Source organism: Heptranchias perlo, chromosome 3 (genome assembly GCF_035084215.1).
Source record: "Heptranchias perlo isolate sHepPer1 chromosome 3, sHepPer1.hap1, whole genome shotgun sequence".
Lineage (NCBI taxonomy): Eukaryota > Metazoa > Chordata > Chondrichthyes > Hexanchiformes > Hexanchidae > Heptranchias > Heptranchias perlo.
In genome coordinates this window covers 65,425,023-65,442,676 of record NC_090327.1, presented here as the reverse complement: position 1 = coordinate 65,442,676, position 17,654 = coordinate 65,425,023, and the positions used below count along the sequence as shown (strand labels likewise).

Sequence of the window (17,654 nt, the reverse complement as noted above, 5' to 3'; positions counted from 1 at the left end):
ACAGTGCATCTCTCCTTTAAGGGGTGCAGGCTGCCTTTAAATGGTGCTAGCCGCTCCCGATATCGGGGCCCCCTGCTAGTGTGTGCAGCTACCCAAAAGCGCAGGTAACGCAGGCTGCACGCAGCAATCATTGAAATCACCAGGCAGCTCGAATGTTACGTGCTGTCTGCATCGCAAGGAACAGGCGCAGGTTAATCGCGATCCCAGCGCTCGTTTTCAGAGGTTAACCCCGTAGATTTTATCTATATAAAAAAACTCTTGTTTACACTCTGTCTTGTAGGAATAAACTTGGATCTATTTATTGTTTATAAACATTTCTGGTTTGGTAATGATTTAACTAAAGCTATGCAACCTGTCAGCAATACAAAACCTTGTGGTTGATTGGGAATGGTCACAGGTTCAGCCTAAGTTGCAACTCATTTACATATAAGTTGGCTTGATTAGCTCCTCTAGATGTTTATTGAAGATAGATGCATTTGTTTAAAAAACTTAATAGTAGATGATAGTGATATTTTGTAAATAAAAGTGCTTATAGTTCAGTGATTTTTAAAAAAACTATCTGGTCTAATTCTGGGAATAGGATAAGGAATTACAGTTGGACTTTGAAGTAAATAAATGTACGGTTGTATAGATTAGAACAAGGAATCTGTTTAAGATGAATGGATTTCCATTGAGAAAGATGAGAAGTTTTTTTAGTTTATACAGATGTTTGATGAGTTTACATTTAGAATATTGTTGGCAGTCTTGGGCACCCTAATTTCAAAAGACATTGGTGCATTGGGTTCAAAAAAAGGTGACAAAGGCTATTCTAGGCCTTGGAGTTTCAAGTTACAAAGAAACTTAAAATCTTGTAAAAGCTTGTTTTGTTGAAGACAAAGGAGATGCGATCCAGATTTTTTAAACGTTGAGACCATTGGATGATGTAGATTCAAGTTGTTTGCTAACTTTAATTGTGAATGCAGAGCTAGAGAACATGTGTAGAAACTTAACGAGGCTCAAGCAGAACTAGAAATTAGAAAGAATCCCTGCTGTCCCCCTTCCACAGAGCTGCAGAAAGGTAGAAAAGACTCGCAAAGAAAGCAGTTAATGCTTTCCACAGATGTGCCACGTTTGTGGGACGTCGGGAGCATTGAAACATTGTGTCAAAGAATGCAATTAAACTGTGATGTACAGTAAAGTTACATAATTCTAGAGTTTTGCTTCATTTACTTTCGGGAAGAAAGAAGAAACCTTGCTGAATCTTCAGGAGATGAAACAGGGTGAATTATACATGCTCTGCAGAAGGGACAGACTTGACGGGCCAAACTCTTTTTTTCTCGTTCCATGTTTTGTTACATGCTTTTACCAAGTATTGTCTACCTGTTCAAGATTTCGTGCTTTAGTTCTGCAATGCTCTAATGGATCATTGTTTCCCACCCTTCAGTATTTCTGCTGCTATGCTATAATCCATTTGTTTGTGATTGTAAAAATGAGTACGGTTGTTTGCTGCAGGTATCGGGGGCGATTTCCAACAGCAGGCCGCCTTACGTGCAAGACAGGCAGCCAGCAGTTGGAAGTGGGGGGGGATCATGGCTGTTGTTTGGATGCCCAAGGACCGCCCGTTTTTGGAAATCTGTGTAAAGCCTATATAAAAGAGCATTTACTTCCAAATAGTTTTTTTTTGTTATGTGTAATAATTCTTGAGATCATTCCTAATTATCATTGGATCCCATATGTTCCATGCATCCATTATCCAGAGCTCCTTCCAGAGTTGGCAATTCCTTATGACATCCATTGGTGAAGATGTGTATCCCATTGGTCATCCAACTATTCCACTTTATCCGCAGAGCATCCTTCATTGATTTGTTCCCAACTACATTCAACAGCACCATTGTCCTCTGACTCATCACTAAGTGAGTTCTGTTTTTGTAGCTCTTTCTTGACCAAAGAATTCAGTGGCATCTGAATGAATCCAGGATAAGTAGAACATATGGGGCTCGATTTTAGGATCGTGTTTCCGGCGGGTTCCCAGCGGGGTGGCCCCGAAAATCCCGATATCCGGTCACGTGACCGGATCGCGACAAAATCCCGGCCACTTCCGGGTACCGCGCTGACGTGCGGGGCTGCGCGCGCAAGCCCCGCTGGTGGGAATCCCGCAAGCAATTAAAGCCAGCGGGGTTCCACTTGAGTGTACTTACCTTGCTCGTTGTGGTCAGTTAATGAGCTGAAGCAGCTGTCAAAAGAGGAAGTGTGGGATTTTCAGTTCAAGGCAGTGAGTTTCCCACACTGGGGGAAACAGTCTCCCTCCAACCAGGCGTGTTGCAGCCAGCAGCCTGTGGCAGGTGCCAAGGTGCGCTCCACGGGGGAGAGCCCTCACCCACGCAGGAGGCCACCGCGTCACATAGGGCAACCCCTGCCCTCCACCACCCCCCGCCAAGCCAGAGGACAGACCGACACGAAACCGCAGCCCCAGTCCGAGGAACCACACACCTACCCTGCACAACCCCTCAGACCAACACCTGCCAGTTGGGTGGTGTGTGGAGACCCTCGGAGGACGAAGAGCATGACCAGCACCAGCAGCCTCGCAGTCCACGCCGTCCGCCGCAGAGACGTGGATCCCCCCAACACGGTGTTGTTGCACGCCCACCTGCACAGCAGGAGGGAGGGCTACCGCAAAGAGAGACGCGTCGCAGAGGGCACTACCCTCGCCACAGGGTCCACAGACCGAGGCGCAGCTCCCCGGACCTCTCCGAGCAGCAGTGCACAGGGAGGCGCAGATTCGCTCGACATGTAGTCGTGGAGATCTGCAGCCTCTTTCATGCCGAGCTGCTCCTGGCTGGCCCCAGCACCAACTGCTTACCTGTCGCTGGCAAAGTCACCACTGCCCACCACACCTTCTCCTCCGCATCCTTCCAGGGTGCAGCCGGCTACACCGCCGATGTCTCTCAGTCGTCTGCGCGGACGAGCCCTGCAAATACACCTGCACCTACTCTGCAGTAACACGATGGGTGGCATCAGTGGTGGGTCCTCATAGTGATACCCAGGAGCGGGCATTATTGGACACAACGGACAGGATTCGCGGAGACATGGCAGTGGTGGTGTCAATATAATGTGTGCTGTTTGTTGCTCTGAAATTCAATATAGGTAACACCCATGACAAACCCTCAGACACCCTTGTGCACCCCCTTCATGCTGATGAGACGTTTGCCTTACGCTGCCTACTGCACATATGTGATGCATGCCCTGTGGCTGCAGCACATGTGGTGGCAGGTTGAGTGAGGCTGGCCGTGAGGGAGATGCACGAGAGGGTGAGAATGGGATGGAGCAATGAGATTGTATGAGGATTGGGTTGCGTGTTAGTGGCAGGGTGAGTACTGGCGAGGTGAGCAGGTGGAGGTAAGATGAGGATGGGGTTTGAGTGGGTATGAAGGGTGATGTGACAGAATAGTGTTGGCGGTGCCGAAGGAGATGTGGGGTGGGGGCAGTGTTGTGGCAGACGGAGTGTAGGGGAAAGACTTCGTGTTCTCACTGCGGCTGACCTACTGCGGTCATTGCAGCGCCTCCTGCACTGTATGCAGGTGGGCGATATGTTGGTGGCGCAGGTGACCCCCTCTGCCACCTCGAGCCAGGCCTTCCTGGTGGCAGAGGCTGACCGCTTCCTCCCGCCCGCCGGGGGGAAGATCTGTGTCCTCCCCCTCCTCCTCACCCCATCTGATGATACCTGGGGTGAGGCATCATTAAACTGGGAGCAGCCTTCCCCCTGGGCTGCTCCATGCTGCAATTTGTCCCATTGGTTGCAGCATCTGTCAGTGGAGGACTGCCCCTTTAACTAGAGAGCCTCCAGCTGACAGATCGTACTGCGCATGCGCAGCCCGCCCGACGCGCAGGCCAGCGCCGTGGACCCCGGAGGAGCAGGTAATTGATTCCTATTAGTGGGTTGCCTGCTACGATCGCGTGGGCAACCCACTAATTTCGCCGAGCGTGTTGACCACGCTCCCGGAGGACCACCCGCTGGGAACCCGCAGGCCTGCTAAATTTGAGCCCGTAGTGTTAAATAGAGCATCAGGTCTAAAAGGTCACACAATCCTGATCCAGCCCACCCATTCCTTCTTCCCACCTTTAGGATGCACTCTGACATGAGCTTCCCATAGAAATTTTAATGTAAAATCAGATTTCTGCCTTTTGCACTTGTGGTTTGTTCATACAGCATATTGAACGTGACTCATGCTTCCAGTCGAGGCCAATTTGAAATTATGTTTTTTTTTGCACCACTTCAATATGAAATATTGAAGCTGGGTTAATTTATTTTCAAAGTCAGTAATGAGTTTCTGTGCAATGCTATTGCTCCATCTAATAGATAGGCCATGCCACTTCAGGAATCTTTTACCCTCAACCCTCGGATGCCTTAAACAATATACTCTTTGTTTTAGCCAGAGACATAGGTCCTGATTTTAACTTACCCCGGCCTGGTGGAAAACGGGTGGGGAGGCCAGTCACTTACCCCCTCCGATTCGGCTACCTTCTCGCCGTGTCCCGATCTTAACCTGTTCTTTTGAGCAGGCGAGCGGGGAACCTGGAGGAAGGAAGCGGGGTCCTTCTTCAAATATGCAGATCGGGTCCCAGAATAATAATGTGTGTAATTGCTCTAAATATATTGTTTCTACTGAATGCTGTTCGTTTGTCTGTTGGTTTATAGCTTGAGCCACAGTTTGACAGAGTGTGTATATTCTTCTGCCTACAGAAGACAAGGAAATCATGTGGCGGCATTCCAGTAAGACAGAGTAATGGCAAGGTTTCTCTGTTTGACCCTAGGTCTCACTGCATTAACCTAGATATTGGGCAGGTAAAGCAAGTACTGATTTGTGGAGCACTCAAGATCCAGTCACACGAGTGACCGGTGACACTGAACCCAAAGAGAATATCTCACACAAAAACCCCTAAAACATTAGTGTTTAAAACTGTATCAAATCTGTGGAGCTTGAGGCAATTGATTTGTGCTGGTTGTACACCTTTGGGAATTGATAGATGGGGCACGATTTCAGCTTGGAGCTGGGAACCCAGTGCGTCCGTAGATATTTGCGTGGAAAACCCAGAAGCCAAATGAGTGTGTCGCAATCTGCGATCACAGTTCAATTGAAGGTGTGTATTTGGGCTTCCGGGTTTCCCGTGCGCCAAGCAGTCAGATTGACTGGCTGGCTGCCTGTCGGGAGGGAATGGAGCCACGAATCAGAGAGGTGGGAGGGAGGAAGGGAGAGATCATGGGCCGTGGAAGAAATCGGATGGGTAAGGGGAGGTGGACGACATCGGGTGGGCCTTGGAGAAAATTGGGGGGTGGGGAGGGGAGATCCAGCATCGGTGGGAGGTGGGGGGGGGGGGGGCGTTGCGGTCGGCCGATCGCGGAGGTCCAATCATACTAGTTGAGCTTGTTGGGGTCCTCCAGGCCTATAAGCAGTGAAATAAAGGCACTCACCTCATGGATCTGGCCCTTCTCACCTGCTTTCACCGAACGTGAATCAGAAGCTTGAGGCAATTGATTTGTGCTGGTTGTACACCTTTGGGAATTGATAGATGGGAAACCCGAACAGGTAAGGTTTGACATTTGTAATACACAAAAAATTAAGTACTTCAGCTGTTGCAATGAGGTACATTGCCTCTTTAAATATTAGCCCACCAGCTTTAAGTGGGGGGCGGGACTTCCGAGTTTCTGCTGCGTGCGTGCATCCAGTTTAAACCCATGTTAAACCCAGAAGTGGGCGCGTTGAAGCCGGGATGCTGTCCCGCTCCAAAAATCAACAATTTTTACTGCCCGCTCACCCTCAACCCACTTGTTCTTGGGGGTTAAAATTACCCCCATGATGTCCCCGAACACCCAAATAATGAGAATTCCCTTTTACTTCCTGTGTACAGATGTCATTTAAGACTTCCATTTCAGTTATTGCAATACACCTAGAGAAACCATCAAAGATCTGCATAGCTCCACAAATGTGGCTAATAAATTTGACTAATGCATATTCAGATTCAATTAAGCCCATTATGTCTCATTTGTACAGCTGTCAGCAAGCTAGTGAAATTTGGAGTAATGCTATTTTTTTCTTATATTGTTGTATGTACATTCACCCTTCAGTCATTCCAGTGTGAATCTGCAGATATTACTTAAGTGTTTGTTGAAGCATGTGATGGAGAGTTTTATTTGAAGATCTTTGATCTCTAGTTTTCTTTATACTTCTCAATGTTGAATCAAACTGCTACAGATCCAGTACAGTAAAGTAGGGGCTACTTCCTGCGGCTTTCCAGTTGTGGATTTTGCAAAAGAGTTTGTGTGAATTGGCAGCGGTTAATTTTATTTGATATGGATTTGAACCTGTAGTGTAAACAAGCTAGTTCTGAATTTGAAAAAGTAAGAGCATGTGACCTTTTTTTGGCTGATACAGTTTAAGGGCAAAGCTTTCCTAAAATAAATATTTGGAATCAATTTGTGTACCTTAACCAGTAACTTACCAGTTACATAATACAGTGAAAACATACGTCTAGGTTTTCCGATTGCAATGCAGGTTACCATTAGCATTAAAATTAGAAAATCTAGACTATAATGTACTAGTTGATCTGTGGCATTACTCACACATACACTATTTGAAGGGGCTGCTGCTCAGGTTCTGGCTGCACTTCAGTCCCACGTGCCTGATCTTTGGTCACCCTGTGAGGAGGGGTGGGGGCGGGCTAGTCGGAGGATCTCCTTGTGCTCCTAGGCCTGGCCAAGAAGAGCATCTACAGGTCCAGGCTAGACGCAGCCCATGGGGGCGGTCGCTCGACTATCTGCTTCTCTTCCGTGGCTTTCTCTGTGCCTGGGTGGCCCTGGAGAAGGAGCATGCGGTGTCTGCTGGTGTGTTTGAAGCTTTCTGCAACCGGTGGGCACCGCAGGCTCTGAAGTGCATAATCGACACTAATAATAAAATTATTATTTATTTGGCTTTTTATAATTGATCTATCAAGATGACTGGTTGCCCTAGTGTCATCAATAGAGGATCACATTTCTAATTCCCCCCCCCCCCAACCACCTTTTAAGAGGCATAACTTTTTTTTTAAATTACTCTCACGTACTTTTGATTTTGAACATGTGTGTTGTTTAGTTGCTAATCTGGGCTATCTATTTAAGGCAGTTCAGGTAATACTTTTGGGGAAATGGTCTGACTATGTCCATGGATCAATTAGTGACCATTATTGTTCAAAGTTTCTCTAGATTGGCAGCAGCCTGGCTTCTCTCCTTGGCCAGTTGTCTCAAGGTCAGGAGAACCAGCAGGAATTGACTGGGTTTTGCTCTCTATACTTCAAGATTGTTCAGTTACGATCTGCTGGTGTTTATATAAAGTTTGATGTTGGGAGTCTGTTGGACACTTGACACTTTTATGCAAAATATGTACCCATTAAATTAAAAAAAAACTCAAAGTAATGCCTTGGATTTGCATTTTTCCAGGTAACAACCCTGAATCAAAAATGACAATGCTTGTTTCAGACAGCGTTGCACTAACCAGTGGTCAGCAGCATCAGCTGCCAATCCAGTGGGTGCTGAATGTGAAGCTGCTCCACAAATTTGTGTTTGGTGATTCATACGATCCAATGTGCAACACAAAGAGATGGTAAAAATGGTACAGGAGTACAGAAGTTTACAGCCAACATAAGTATGCCTCCTATGCAGTCCTGGCATGTTTGGTGTCCCACAGTTTTGTTTTCCACTTACGTTGATTATACATCAATTAAGTACAAATTATTCAGAACCATATTCCATCTAAGAGACATCTGAAATGAAAGCTGAACGATTACACCTTTTTGTTTCACAGATTATTTCAATAAAATCTAAAATCTGCACTTAAAAATCCTCTAAAATGGGACAAAAATATTTTATGACACCAGTAGCTGACGGTTCAAACTGTATTGTATGCTATCTTTAATCCTATCATGTTCATGTGATAGATGAGACTTGAGCAACTTGTCAATTTATCTGTATCCCTAATCATCCTGGTAATTTAGCTAATCTTCTAGAAATTTTTCCTCACCTCCAATCCTAACTCTGATTTACTGCAGTGTATTGTGAAGGAGGTATAAGACAATGGAAAAAAGAGCCCAGTACCAAGAGGACAGGCAGTGTAAGAGTTAATATTGGAGATGAGGAGATATGTCTGGGAGATTAGCTGAATTACTGGGACTATCAAAGATATATGGACAGCAAAGGACTCTTTTAGTGCTGGCCTGATGAGAAGAAGAGCCATTTGAAGTCACCTGGAATTGTGATCCTGGTCAATTCTTCCAGTTGTCCTGATTTGGGCAATCATGACATAGCAAAGCACAACCAGCACTCTTAACGAGTACTGGAAAACAATCTCTTGTTTGTTTGGTTCAAATTCATCCTAAAATAAGTCTCATGCAGAAATAAGTAGAAGAATTTCACAGTATGACAAACTGGAGCCTTAATTCATAGTGGAACCCAACAGTGTGAAAATACTTGTTAATGTTTCTTTCTGTAGTCATTTATCAACTAAGATCATTCCACAAACTTTGATTTGCACTGTCAGTATACTTATTACCTGACTTGGGACAGCAAAATGGGTGGCTATTCAGTCCCTCTGTATTTTTAAATTTTAAAAAGTGCCCTCTGTTGTTTTGCAGGTTGGAGCTTTGGACTTGCTGAAGGAGCTAAAGAACATTCCTATGACTTTGGAGCTATTGCAGGTATGCTGACTTGGGAACAAAGTTTCAACTAAAACATTAAATGTGGGAAGGCAATAACAACAGATTCCAGTAACTGGATAAGAGTGCCAGTGCCTGCTGTGCACAGTAATGGATCTAACCTTTGCATCCCATCTCCTGCTCAATCTGTGGTGCTGTATCCTTTAGCTGCATACCCTGGAACTTTCTCCCTGAATCCCTCTGCCTTGTTCTCTTACTCCCAGTCATAAAATTCTCTGCTTAACCTACCTCTTTTTCTATGCCTACGCTCACCTCCCTTAACTCCGCTACTATCAATCAACATTTTTGCCTCTGTGACTACCTTTAAAGGGGATAATTTTGACTTTGTGCAATAGTGTAAAATGGGTGATAGCAAATCGGCAGCCAGTTTTGCACCTCTCCCGATTTTTTTTAAATTTTAATTGAAGTGAATAGGAATAAAAATCGGGAGAAATGTAAAACGGGCTGTTGTTTCGCTATCACTCGTTTTATACTATCGTATAAAGTAAAAATCTACCCCATGATGCTTAACAAGTGCAAGTTGTTATTGAGTGCAACCTACATTTACTATCGGTCTAATTTTTTTTAATTAGTTGGTTCATAATTGGAGTTGCCATTTTACCAAGGACCACTATATACATAAGAAATGCATCAAAGTCTTTATGATATTGTCCCACCAGAATCTACTGAATTCTACTGTGAGGGCATTAAGAGTCAACCATGTAGCGTGGGACTGGAGTCACTTGTAGGCCAGACCAGGTAGGGATGGCAGGCTCTGCTTTGTGAGCCAGTTGGGTTTTTATGACAACCTGGAAACTTGCATGATTATATTCCTGGTGCTAGCCCACAATTGACCAGATTTATCGAATTCAATTTTACAACTTGCGCTGGTGCGATTTGAACGCACGACCTCTAGGTTGTTAGTTCAGGACCATAACCACTAGGCTGCTGTACTTGTTTATCAAAATGGCCCTTTCTTGATTTATGACTATTGGAATGCTGATGTTGGTCATTGTTTTTTCTTTAAATGAGTCTTCGTAGATTGTTATGATATACCAAACTGTTTTGTACATACTGTGATAACTAGTAAAATAATTGTACATTTTCCCTTTTCAATGCGAAAAATGCAATGTGAAACCGATAGTTGGTTAATATATAAGGAGTCAATAAATACTTGAATGATAAAAATGTTACTTTTCTTTATTCAGGGCTGCCTGATGTTTAGTTAGGATTATGTGCGTCTGAGATTATAACTGGGTATCTTGAAAACTTTAAAGTTGTCGTCTTACCCCCTTATAGCTTGTTTATATTCGATAAAAGTTGTTTATGAAAAGCCTCACATTTACTTGTATGTCTTACTTAAAAAAAAATCTCCATTTTAACTTCATTTGTGCGACTTACCATTGTATGAATGAGGCAGCATTCAGGTAATCTGCTAGAAGATATGCAAGAACAGGTTGAAGGGCAGAAGGGGTTAAGGTGAAAAACTTTCCCTCTCCTGACACCATTGCCAAGAACCATTGGTGTTTACAGCACAGACGGAGGTGATTTAGCCCATCGTGTCTGCCTGCTAGAGAAATCCAAAACTAATTCCACTTCCCTGCTCTCTCCCCCTGTTTCTTCCACTGCTTCAAATACTTATCCAATTTGCCATTAAAAGATATAATGGTCTCTGTCTCAACCACTCCCTGTGACAAAGCATTCCGTGCTCCAGCAACCCATGAGCAATGCCTTGGGAAATCTTCTAGTACACCAAATCTGATTTTGCTTCAGTGATGCAGGATACTGGCGAATTATTATGATCCTTGCAAGTGTTAATGACATGTTAAAAGTGACATTGTCCTGCATTTAACAATGACGGCAGTTATCTTGGGTCATTATGGAATGGAGTAAAACCCAAATGTAGAAAATAATACCTAATAAATGACAAAAAAGGCAACATTTTGCCATAGCATAATGACATAGTTGAATGTCACAGTGGGAAATTGCTTTTTTGGTATCTGAATTCTGTTGGGTATTTTGTGATGGTGTGAATTTGATCCACTATATCCTCTTTTTAGGTGGAACTTTGAACTTTCTAAGTTCAGTTTGTTAGATTGTGGTAATGAAACTCATCATTCTGTTTTGCACAAATTCCTCTGTAATTGTTTTCATATAATTTGTGATTCTATTCAATCGCCCTTGGTGTGATAGTAGAGGATGTTCTACTGAATGGTAAATTATAACTTTTCTCACAATTTAACACTGGATTCAGAAGTTAAAATGATGAAAACATTTTTGTTCTCATTAAAGCATTGTGAAATGTTTTCTGAACTCACTTTTATTTAAGGTTACAGGTCCTTAGTTACATGCATTATTATTTAGGGTTAGGGCCTTTAATAAAACATTCAGTTCATTCCATCCAATTCCTTTAAAACAGTTGAAGCTGATTTTTAACAACTGAAAGGCAAATCATTTAAAAAAATAAGAATTATTTGATATTTTGGCAGTGAGAAAATTTAATTGTAAAAGTACTGTAAGATTGTTGTGTAAAGTGTGTGGGTAAGTTTTATGTACTTTATCCTGATCATGATAGATCACTATAAATAAATGTAATTAACAGAAAGGTCATCTTAAAAATGAAGGGCAATTTTCCACATTTTAGTGTAATCAGACTTTACAGATTTTGATCTGTGTTAAATATGATCAGTTTAAATTAAAGCAACAGTTAATTTTAATTGCAGTATATTACTGCAAATAGAAATTTCCACCATTAATACTCAGCAGGCGGTACAACGTCAGTGTTGACATGGAAGGCACGTATTTAGACTACTTCTTAAAAAAAAACAAAGATCAATGTTGATTCAGAATTTTGGTTAGTTGCAACTCAAGTCTGCCTGCTGGATAGCCTTTCATTTGTACAGCATTTAGTTTAGTTCTAAACTTGAACAGAAGATGGCAGAACACTGATTCTGTATAAACTGATGCATATTTTCTGTTTGAGGCTGGGAGAGGGAGGGTGTGAAACACAATGTTGCCTTTCTAATACTCAATCCTTCAGATAATTCTGACACTTTATTTTTTCCTCTGGTAGTACAATAATACAACTACCAAGACTGTAAACACTTGTATCAGACAGTCCCATTGAGAAATAAATAGTATTCTAATTACTACACTCAACCATATGTTGACAGAACAGTTTTTACGGTTACTAAGTTTTAATATAGTTAATACATTATTTTTAATCTTAAATAAATATTTTAACTAGTAGAAATTGGGTATCTATTTTCTTAATTACTCTTTCGACCCCATTCCCACTAAATTGCTTAACACCCAACTTCCCTTCCTGGCCCCCAATGCTAGCTGATATTGTAAATGGTTCCCTCTCATCAGGCACTGTTTTCCTCCCTTTCAAAACCACCGTCATTGCCCCTTTCCTCAAAAAAAACACACTATTGACCCCTCTGTCCTTGCAAATTACCACCCTATGTCCAACCTTGCTTCTTCTGCAAAGTCTTTGAATGTGTTGTAGCCTCCCAAATCTTTAGTGCCACTCCATATTTAAGTCTCTCCAATCAGATATCCATCCTGCCACAGCACTGAAACAGCCCTAATCAAAGTCACAAATGACATCCACTGTGACTGACCACAGCGTACTTTTCCCCCTCATCCTTTCTGACCTTTCTGTAGCCTTTAACATAGTTGACCACACGGTTCTTCTTCTCTGTTGTCTAGCTGAGTGGGACTGCCGTCACTTGGTTCTACTCTTACCTGTCCAATCATAGCTAGACCATCTCCAGCAATGGCATCTCTTTCTGCCTCCGCACCGTTACTTCTGAAGTCCGCCAAGGATCTATTTTTTGCCCCCTCCTATTCCTCATCTACATGCTGCCCCTCGGCGACATCATCCGAAAACACAATGTCAGGTTCCACATGTATGCTGACGACCCCATATCCTTTTCATCACAAAGACCGCTTACATCCACCTCCGTAACATCGTTCATCTCCGCCCCTACCTGAGTCCATCTGCTGCTAAAGCCCTCATCTATTCCAATGCTCTCCTGGCTGGCGTCTCATCGACCAACACCTCCAATTTAAAATTCTTGTCCTCATGTTCAAATACTTCATGGCCTCGCCCTCCCTATCTCTGTAACCTCCACCAGCCCTACAGCCCTCTAAGAAACTGTGTGTGCCTCCAACTTTGGTCTCTTGTCCTTCTCCCACCATTGGCAGCCAGGCCTTCAGTTGACCAGGCCCTGAGCTCTGGAATTCCTTCCTAAATCTCTGCCTCTCCACCTTTCTTTTCTTAAAGAACCTCCTTAAAACCTACATCCTTGACCAAGCTTTTAGTCACCTCTCCTAATATCTCTTTCTTTGGCTCGGTGTCAATTTTTGTCTGATTAAGCTTTATATAAGGTGCCCTAGAATGTTTTTCTACGTTAAATGTGCTATATAAATACAAGTTGTTGTTTGCCAACTATAAATGGATATCAGCCTGATTGCTCCTTCGAGATACAAAATGAGGGATGTAAGTTGCAAATAAGCATATGTAATTCTTGTAGTCTTGTGTCTGCTTTGGATAAAGGTGTGCAAAAGACACAGGAGGATAATGGGTACTGTGAGCCTTACCTGGTTGGGAATCTGATTTTTTTTTTGTGGTCCATACTAAAGATAATATGATGGGAAACAGAAAATGCTGGCAGTGTACAACAAGTTGATGTTTTGGGTGTGACCCTTCAGAGTATTTGCATTTTTTCTTTTTAAACAATGCAGTGCGCCACAGTTTATCCAAGCACCTGTATTTGAACTGAACTCCCCAATCTTCCAGCACACCCTGTCTTTTCATATATGTTAATATAAGCTCTGAAAAGTTATTTCATTTTATGACTTTTTATGCTGATGTAAAGCAGTATGACATTTGCGACAGGTTAACCAAACTCCTAATTTGCTGAACAGCTGTGTTCCCCCAGCTGTTTAAGATAAACCTTTTTCTACTCTACATACATGTTCAATGTCCACAGAAATTAGGATTTGAAAACTAGCATACAAACAGAAGTAAACCGCAATAAATTGGAGGATGGTACCTCCAATATTGGAGGATAGAGTTGCTAGAAATTGCTTTTTTTCTTTAAAACTACATCATGTGGGTCAATGTAAAGACACAACTCACATTAATCAGTTCCTACAAAACTGAATGTTTCTCATCTCTAGGCATCCAATTTGTTTTACAATGTTCAGTTTCATTGTTGGTTTGCTTATTCTTTGTAATAGGCAAATAGCATTTACAGTTAAACTTGTTGTTGTAAAACTTTGGACTTATTTTATGTTTGCCACATTGGAAAACTAATCATTTGGTAAGTAATGTATCTTCGTTTGTTTTGTAGTCTACCAGAATTGGGATGTCTGTAAATGCCATCAGGAAGCAGAGTAAAGAAGAAGACGTCATATCTTTGGCAAAATCCCTCATTAAATCCTGGAAGAAACTCTTGGGTAAGGGACTATACACTAGAGTCCTGTTGTTGCCCCATTTCATTTCCTAGTTACAAAGCACACTCATTTATGGGCCTTCATTATAATCCAGATACCACTCACATAAGATGGATATTCTAAAAAAGTCTTTGCCAAACAATATAACTGAAACAAAGGTAAAGAATCATTTATTTCTCCTTTCCACACACTGTAGGGGCTGTTGGAAATGTTTTTTTATATGTTTCTTAAATGGAAAATATGTGACGGGAGTAGTGAAGATCCAACGTCACAAGTGGGTTGCATATTTTGTGCTTCCCTGCAACTTATTCTATTTATGCTTTAAAAATGTTTAGAACCTGGAGGTAATGAGGGTGTGAATTGGACCATGTAGTGCTTGATGTGCAGGTGCTACACGGACTCCTAAGGACCCAAAATGGCGTGTGCAATGCGAGTGCGTGCTTCTGGCATGAAGTGCACCGGACTTCATATTGGTAAAGGCGTTTGCGCATGTGCACTTAACGAACCCCCACCAGGGCTATTTAAAGGGATCATGCATGAGTTACAGGTTAGCTGCTGGATTATTGCTTCTAGCTGCTGATGCATTTGTACCTGTTTTTGGATGGCTTTTGTACTTAATCACTAGGACTAGGGGGACATAGCCTAAAAATTATAGGAACATAGGAACAGGAGTAGGCCGTTCAGCCCCTCGTGCCTGCTCCGCCATTTGATAAGATCATGGCTGATCTGTGATTAGAGCCAGGACTTGCAGGAGTGAAGTTAGGAAACACTTCCACACGTAAAGGGTGGTAGAAGTTTGGAACTCTCTTCCGCAAAAGGCAGTTGATGCTAGCTCAATTTTTAATTTTAAATCTGAGATTGATAGATTTTTGTTAACCAAAGATATTAAGGGCTGTGGGGCTAAGGCGGGTATATGGAGTTAGGTCACAGATCAGCCATGATCTCATTGCATGGCGGAACAGACTCTTGGGGCTAAATGGCCAACTCCTGTTCCTATGTTCCTATAATAAGGTTTCAGTACTCTATAGGGAGTGGGCTGGCAAGCTGACAGGCAACGGCAATGGCACTGGCAGAGTGGTAGGGATGGGACAGGAATGCTGGCATCCTGAGAGAGGACAGCAGATTCATGTTCCATGGAGCGACTGCCACTTGCTGCCTCCTGTTATGCACCACCTTCTCCTGCAAGAAAGAGGGACGTGTGTCGGTGAGTGTCCTGCAAGATGTTTGGGGATGTAGCTATCATGGTTGAATAGCTGCCAGTTTGTGTGACCTGTGAGTTGTGGGTGTGCGGCTTGCAGAAGTGGTAATGTGTGAGGGTGAGAGGAAGCATCTGATTGGAAGAGTTGAGTACTGATTGAAAGAGTTTATTGGTATGTGGGTGATGGGGGTGGGGGCCGGGGAGTATAGTGCTGAGCAATCTTTATTCAATGTTTTGAAGGAACTCAAAGTTTGTAAACATAAGGACGAGACTTGCTACTGTGTTTTACTTGAGTGATTTCTGATCTCCGTTCAGACCCGTATCTTATATTTTGAAAATATAAGAGTCCCACATACTTTGAGCGGTTAAGTTGTTGCTCATTAAAAATTCCAGAGTTCCCATCATCACCATGGTTCACTACATTGCAGCACAGATTCACTTCACCATTAACTTCCACCACTTCCTGCAGCCACAGCCTACCTTCCCTTTAAGAGGTGCATTCTGCCTTTGTGGTGCTAGCCACTCAAGATGTCTGGTGCCCTGCTGGTGAGCAGCCACTGAACAGCACAGGTAGGCCTGGCTGCACACAGCAATCATTGGAATTACCAGGCAGCACGAATATTACATGCTGCCTGTATCGCAGCGACCGGGTGCCGGTTAATCGTGCACCGCGATCCCAGTGGCGGTTTTCGGGGGTTAACTAATTCAACCCCCATGTTGTTTTGAAATCTCCTACATTCTTCATCTATTATTCCTTTTGTCGAAGATAGGTTATTATCCAAGTTTCTGTGTGATATGATCATACACTGTGCTGCGTCATTAAAACCCAAATATGTTATGTTTAGTGGTTCAGGTAGTCACCTTCAAGGCAACAACATAAAATGCATGGTCATTATGAACAAATTTACAGGTGTCCTCAGTTGGTTTGGAATTTTTAAAAAATTCTTTCATGGGATGTGGGTGTCGCTGGCGAGGCCAGCAAATATTGCCTATCCCTAATTGCCCTTGAGAAGGTGGTGGTGAGCCACCTTCTTGAACCGCTGCAGTGCATGTAGTGAAGGTTCTCCCACAGTGCTGTTAGGTAGGGAGTTCCAGGATTTTGACCCAGCGACGATGAAGGAACGGCAATATATTTCCAAGTCGGGATGGTGTGTGACTTTGGGGGGGATCATGCAGGTGGTGTTGTTCCCATGTGCCTGCTGCTCTTGTCCTTCTAGGTGGTAGAGGGCGTGGGTTTGGGAGGTGCTGTCGAGGAAGCCTTGGCGAGTTGCTGCAGTACATCCTGTGGATGGTACACACTGCAGCCACAGTGCGCCGGTGGTGAAGGGAGTGAATGTTTAGGATGCTGGATGGGGTGCCAATCAAGCGGGCTGCTTTGTCCTGGATGATGTCGAGCTTCTTGAGTGTTGATGGAGCTGCACTCATCCAGGCAAGTGGAGAGTATTCCATCACACTCCTGACTTGTGCCTTGTAGCTGGTGGAAAGGCTTTGGGGAGTCAGGAGGTGAGTCACTCGCCGCAGAATACCCAGCCTCTGACCTCTTGTAGCCACAGGATTTTGTATGGCTGGTCCAGTTAAGTTTCTGGTCAATGGTGACCCCCAGGATGTTGATGGTGGGGGATTCGGCGAAGGTAATGCCGTTGAATGTCAAGGGGAGGTGGTTAGACTCTCTCTTGTTGGAGATGGCACTTGTCTGGCGTGTGGCATTACCTCACCTATATATAGTCCACACCTCAAATCAACTGCGGACTGCATACTTGAAATAATTCCCTGACTGTTATTTTGTGTAATACTGTATGTGTAAGTTTCTTATTTTTCTTGAGGCTTGTTCCATAGTTAGCTCATGCTGGAGATTTGCTGGCTGCATCTGTCAAGAGGGCAAGGATAATAAAGTTTCATCATTACAATCCATTTCAAATGTAGGAGTGCAAAGTTACAAGAAAATCTTGTATATTCTGAAGCAAAACATGTAAATAACAAAGATAATGTGTAGGTGATATGAAACTTTGAATATATAAGCCAGGATTTTCCAAAGTTCTGCTGCCTGTGCGAAGCCTCGTTGATGGTGGGCACAGATTAGAAAATTGTGCTAATTTGCAGCTCACTCAACTTTCCGGTGGGCGATATCTGGTGCAATAAATTGATCTCATTGCATGGTCAACCAATATTATTCAATGGTCATTATAGAAATCAGGTTCCATGCCAAATTTACCAACTTCAGGGAAGACAGCGCACACATTGTCCACGTACAATGAGCAGATCTAGGATCTTGTGGCCTGCCCTATTCAGG

General features: G+C 43.4%; 1 protein-coding gene across 1 annotated transcript in view; it reads left to right on the top strand.

The window, feature by feature from the left end:
• tcea1 (transcription elongation factor A (SII), 1) overlaps positions 1 to 17,654 on the top strand; it is a 54,277-nt gene that overhangs the window by 13,956 nt on the left and 22,667 nt on the right. Inside the window, exons 2-3 of the mRNA XM_067979991.1 lie at positions 8,641 to 8,703; positions 14,064 to 14,169. Coding sequence (XP_067836092.1) covers positions 8,641 to 8,703; positions 14,064 to 14,169 — 169 coding nt within the window. The remainder of the gene's footprint in view (positions 1 to 8,640; positions 8,704 to 14,063; positions 14,170 to 17,654) is intronic.